The sequence below is a fragment of the Sphaerodactylus townsendi genome, linkage group LG06 (genome assembly GCF_021028975.2).
Source record: "Sphaerodactylus townsendi isolate TG3544 linkage group LG06, MPM_Stown_v2.3, whole genome shotgun sequence".
NCBI classification, from domain to species: Eukaryota; Metazoa; Chordata; class Lepidosauria; order Squamata; family Sphaerodactylidae; genus Sphaerodactylus; species Sphaerodactylus townsendi.
The window spans coordinates 13,413,826-13,419,825 of NC_059430.1; the positions used below are offsets into that span (position 1 = coordinate 13,413,826).

At 46.5% G+C, this 6,000-nt stretch overlaps 1 protein-coding gene across 2 annotated transcripts in view; it reads right to left on the reverse strand.

The window, feature by feature from the left end:
* ETNK1 (ethanolamine kinase 1) overlaps nucleotides 1-3,691 on the reverse strand; it is a 40,716-nt gene extending 37,025 nt beyond the window's left edge. For both annotated transcript variants that reach the window (XR_007244765.1, XM_048499534.1), the window contains exon 1: nucleotides 3,363-3,691. Coding sequence is in view for 1 of the 2 variants with exons in the window: in XM_048499534.1 (XP_048355491.1) it covers nucleotides 3,363-3,536 (174 nt within the window). In the remaining variant the exon portion in view is untranslated. The remainder of the gene's footprint in view (nucleotides 1-3,362) is intronic.
* Nucleotides 3,692-6,000: the final 2,309 nt, after the last annotated feature.

A 6,000-nucleotide genomic window follows, 5' to 3' on the forward strand; every position in this document is an offset into this window, starting at 1 on the left:
CAGCTGCAGTTTAACTAAGAAGGCTATTTGTTCTTTAATTTGTCTGATTCCACTGTTGGCTGAACGTAGTTCCTTACAAACATACTCTACTGTTATAGCAGTTAGTTGAAGGATGTTAAGGATTTCATTGGACCCATGGTAGGGTCCTTTCAATTGCTCTCCCGTGGCTTTAGTTGGGGTATTGTTGTGGGAGTGCTGCTCTAACAGATGTTCATCACTATGCTTAGCAGCCACAGGCATCCTGTTTGTAACTTTTAGTAACCCGTCACTCTCTTCTGAGCAATTTGCTAATACTTCAAAATGGCTGGCTACAGGCAGTTGGAACTGAAAGAAGTCTGTCATTTTTGACTGTTTAGGAGAAGGTAAAATGAACTAATTTTCTCTCTGCCGCTTCCCACATCCCACTAGAAAGCAGGTGGAGGGAGCAGTCAATCTAAGCAGTTAAGTCGCAGCCAATTAGTAGATTTTGCAGTCTGTTAGCAAAGAAACAAAAACTCAAAATGGCAGAGTCTTTAATCACTTAGGCTGCTAAATTAAGATATTCTAAAGGCTTTCGTCTCAAAGAGAAAGAACATAAATAGTGGAGATATTTACTGTGCTTGTTGAAGTTGCTGCTGAGTCCTTCCTTGACGTTGGTATACCCCCTTGCAGTCAGCTCTGAGCAAAATCTATCCCCTCAGAAAGATCTCAAAACTTCTGAATATGTGCTGAACAGTTTTCACTTTTGTATTGTCGAAGGCTTTCACTTTTGTTTCCACTGCATGTCCCTCCCTTCTCATAGTTATTTCCAGAGATCTTTTCGTTTCCAGATCTAACCCGCCCCTAAAAATCTGATCAGGGAGAAAGGGAGTATAAAAATGTTTTAAATAAATAAACTGAACTTCTTGAAACTTTGCCCTTTGAAAGAAGGGTAAGGGATTGACTTTGTATACTAGTTTGCAGAAGGACAACAGGATTGAGGGTCTGTCATTTACGTCTCACTTCCACATACTGAGCTATAAATTACCTTAATTTTAAAATTTCCCCTTCAAAAAGCACTTTATATAAATCAATCTAAAATTAATTTTATTAACAAACTTTTACCAAAATAAGGAGTTTTTAAAAAATAAATAAATTTTAACTTTTGTTTTCACTTCTACAGTGAAAAAACTACAGTTCTAGAAGTTCCTTAAGGCTACTTTAACTGACCAACAAATAAACTTAATAAACTGCAACATGCACAGTGGATATATAGATTATTTCACCATGGTTGAACCTAGATCTGAAATGCATGTTCTACTTTTAAACCATGATGTTCTACTTAATTTTCATACTTCCTTTAATTGGTTTACCATAATACTACAATTAAGAAATTATGGTTACCACTAACCTCTAATCCATGGCTTAAAGTTTAGTACTTACCACAGCCTCTTGACTAACAACAGAGCAACATTTTGAGAAACACATGGACTATGTCATTTTATAAAACATATTTAACTCATGAGTTACATTCTGTATAAATCCTCTCTTCCCTAACCACCTACAAAAATATCAAACAAATTAGTAATCTGACTCAAGATATAGCTACTTAATTAGCATCCAAACTTTGCAGTTCCTTGGTTATCTGAATGACAACATTTATCAGAACAACAACAGTAGTATTTTTGAATGTAAAACTGGCAACACCCATTTTGTGGTAGACAAATAGTGAGGAACGACCTGAATGGAGAAATAAAGGTAAAAAGAACAGGATAGTACATCCACCCTCTTTCTGACAGTCAGACTAGGATGTAGCCTCATGCCCCATAGGTCACATCTGTACAGGAGCTCATATACACAGCCCCCTGGGGATGAAGGCAGCAAACATCTGCTCAGATGTATTCTTCCTATGGGAAGAGGGGAGTCAGTTGCAATGAACAAGCCGGAAAGGCTAGGTTCAAGTTTGATCGAATTTTAGAGACCAACAATATATGTAGAGTATAAGTTTCCCAAAGTCAAAGCTTGGTCTCTGACAAAGAGTGCTTTGAGTCTCAAAAGCTTATGCCTTGAAAATCCTCTTGCTCTATTGGGTGCTACTGGACTCCAATGTAGTCATTCTGCTGGAAACCAACACAACTGTCCTCTCAAACCATGAGGCAGAAAAGGCAGTTTACTACCCTCTGGCTTCACTTCCATAACACTATAAGACATATAAATCACTGTCCAAAATTTTTCACTATAGCCAGACTCCTCCCACACCACTTGGGGCTAAAACTACGCAGGAGTTGGTTGTTGTGGGTTTTGCGTGGCCATGGTTTGGTGGTTCTTGCTCCAGGAAAACCTGCAGCAGCCGATTCCTGGCTGTGAAAGCCTTCAACAACGCACAGGGCTTGCTGGGGCGATAGCCCCTTGAAGCAAAAGGGATGGAGAAACAAACGCTCCATTCCTCACAGTGAAAACCCGAAGGTGCTTGTGTGTGTGTACATACATGGGCTGTACTGTTTGCTTCAGCCCAACTCCAGCCACAAAGCTTCCACTTCATTTTTTTAAAAAGACAGCGTAATATTAGTCACTGATATTATTTTCCCCTCCCTTCCACGTTTATCATTTGAAAATGGTGGTGGTGGAGGAGAGAATCCCAAGTTTAAAATTAAAATACGGGGAAGGGAGGAAGAGAAAGTGGGAGGGGCTGGTAAAGAAGGGAAAGGACCCTTCCCGTCCTCCCCTCCCTCTATGTGCCTGGATAGGAGCTCAATTTGCATCCTTTTTTCTGAGAAAAGCAGAGAGAATGGAGGCAGGGAAGGGCGGCAGGGGAAATCCCAGTTTTATTTTCACACAGAGAGAAAGACACACACACACCCATCCTCCCCATGGTTTTGGTGCCCTGAATGCGTGCAAAAGAAATATATTTTATAAATATGAATACGAGAATGGAGATGGGGAAAGGCGGGGGGGGGGAATCCCAGTTTTATCTCAGACCCCCCTCCTCCCCATCGTTTTTCTGTACTCAGGAGCGCGTGCAAAATGACATATATTTTGTAAATATGAATATAACATGAGAATGGAGATGGGGAAGGGCTGGGGGGAGGCGGCAATCCCAGTTTTATTTTTCTCAGACACACAGCAATCCTCCCCATCGTCTTTTTTGCACTCAGGACTTGCGTCCAAAATGAAATAGATGTTGCAAAAATGGATATAATGAAAGAGCCGGGAGGGGGGGGGGAAACGGGGGTTTGAGAGGGAGAGACAAGCCAGGCGCTCCTCCTCCCTCGCTTCGCCACAATGGCTGCTCCCGCTCCTGGTCGGCGTCGCCCCCTCCCCACGACTGCTCTCTCAGCCCCCCCAGTAGGCCGCGGAAGGGCCCCCCTCAGTTCTTCCACACACAGCCCCCCCCCCCCCCATACCTTCAGTGTGACGTCGTCGGGCTTCCAGTCAGGCCTCAGCCGGCTGAGCAGCTCCAAGGCCCCCCGGCGGTACCCCGCCCCTCCGCCGCCGCCCGAAGGGTCCCTCTCGCTGACCACGATGTCCAGTTTGGGCACCTCAGGCGAGCCGGGCGGCACGTGGATGTAGTTGGCCATGGCGACGCGGGGTATGTGGGGGGGGGGGGTCTCTTTAACGGTCTTTAACGGTCGGGCGGCGCGAGGCGGGCGGGAGGGCGTCGTCACGCGAGCGGCGTAGCCGGCGACTGAGGCGCGCGCGAGACGCGGCCTCCGCTCTGCGTCCGAGGAGGGAGGTGCCCGGAACAGCCGGAGGGAGGGGACGCGGCTCCTCGGCTGCCGCTCCGCCCCCCGCGCCGGGAGGCTCCGCCCCCTCACTCTACAGGACTCCTTCGGCAGAGCCGGCTTCGGGAGGAAGATCTGGAGGGGCGGGGCTTCTGAGAGTGACAGGAGGCAGGGGAAGGCGGGGCTTTTCCAGTGGTGACGCAGCAGCCGGGGATTTTCTTCCTTTTCTCCCCATTCCTACCTTCCTGGCCAGACTGGGTGAATCCCAGTTGGCAGGTCACTGGTTTGCAAGACAGGAGAGTTTACCTAAAAACATCAAAATTAACCACATAGAGAACTAAACTCACCTGATTCAAACGATCTTGTGGGGCTCTAAGGCACTACTGGACTCAGATTGGCTTCCAACCAATGTATCCATATAAACATCGCTCCATGTATATAAAAGGCAAGGTTTTTGAAGAGCTGTGCAGGTGCACTGATGTGAGCATGCACAAGGCATATTGGTGACAACTCACACGTTTCTACAGCCTGTTGTATGTTGTCACACACCAGGCTTTAATGCAAGTATAACATAATAACATATGATATAACACATAATACTATACCTAGGCTACAAAGTCTCTATATGTAAGCTGAAGAGTGCCAGCTATATGCATATACAGACTATTATATCATGAAAAATATTCTTTACACATGAGTAGACACAAACATCATTATGAAGTCATAAATGCAAAGTCTGTAAATATTTGATAGATGAGCCGCCTGGTTTTCATGCAGATTTTGTGGATTAATTCATTTTGCACTTAATCGCTTTGTGGTGTCTTGCTTGCACGCTTCTTGGGACCACCTTCCGTACTGGTATACTAGAAAATCCCATGCTTCTAATATTAAGAGTAGCGATTCTTAAATCTGCTGTGAAGGTGTCAACCTAACGCAAAACTAAGACGCAATCCACGAAACGAGCAGGAAAACCAGGCAGTTCATCTATCAAATATTTAAGGACTTCCCTTTCACAACTTCACAATTACGTTTGAGTCTACTCAGTGTAAAGAATGTTTTTCGCAATATGATTAATAGTTTGTTATAATAAATGTATGCCTATAGTTGCCACTGTTTTGCTTACATGTAGAGACTTTGTAGCAAAGTTGCTTACATGTAGAGACTTTGTATAGTATTAAGTGTTTATTAAACTGTACCCACTATTGGTTGTTGTGGGCGTTCTGGGCTGTGTGGCCGTGGTCTGGTAGATCTTGTTACAGAAGCAATACAGTCCAAGGGTCAAAGTTCAAGGAATCAATCAGGAGGGGGTCAGCAGTTTCAAGGTTAGTTGAACTAATGAACTAATTGTGTCCATGCCTGGCACTTCCTTCTAAAAGACTTCATAGCCACCCAGGAGAAACTCAGCATACAGACTTCCTTTCAGGAGTCATCCTGCGAAGACTCATCTCCACAAATAGCCTGTGGCTTGCATCAGTAGTCAAGCGCGCACTGCGTCTTTGCGCCTGCAGTTCTGCACTCAGCCTCTCTACGGACCTCCAGGGGGACCGTGGGCAGTGGTGGGATTCTAATAATTTAAAAACCAGTTCGCCCCCCCTTGCCGCACCCCTCCGCCATGTCGGGGCCCCCCGCCACCCGTTTACCTGCTGCTTAGGAACTTCTTGTGGGGAGGTTGAAAGCCCCTTTGCTCCCCTGGGAGAGGAAGCTCTGAAAGCCCCCTCGTTCCCCCTCCCCTGAAAGAGAGGGGGCGATGGGGCTTTTGGCTCCTCAGAGCAGCCAGGTGGCCCTAACAACCGTTTCATTGAATTCAACAAAAAATTAGGTACAGTTGTATGTATTTATCAGTGGTGGGATCCAAAAATTTTAGTAACAGGTTCCCATGGTGGTGGGATTCAAACTGTGGCATAGCGCCAATGGGGCTGGGCGGAGCACGACGGGGGCATGGCCGGGCATTCCAAGGGCGGGGCATTCCTGGGCGGGGCTGTGGCAAGGACGCAGCTGCTGCGCCGGTCCTCGGGCGGGAAACAAATGCACACAGGCGCAGGCTGCCACGCACACCGGTGCACCTCCTGCTAGACTGCTTCAAGCTCTGCGCGCTACTGCCGAGAGGAGGGGCGTAACTAAGGCAAAAATCACATGGCAAAATCACCAATTAGTAACCCCCTCTCAGCACACACAAATAATTAGTAACCTACTCTCGGGAACCTGTGAGAACCTGCTGGATCCCATCTCTGGTATTTATGCGAACTGGCTGAATCCCACCACTGGCCGTGGGGCTGGTCTACCCAGGCTGCCTTACTCAGGTGCTGGCTGCTGCTCCTCC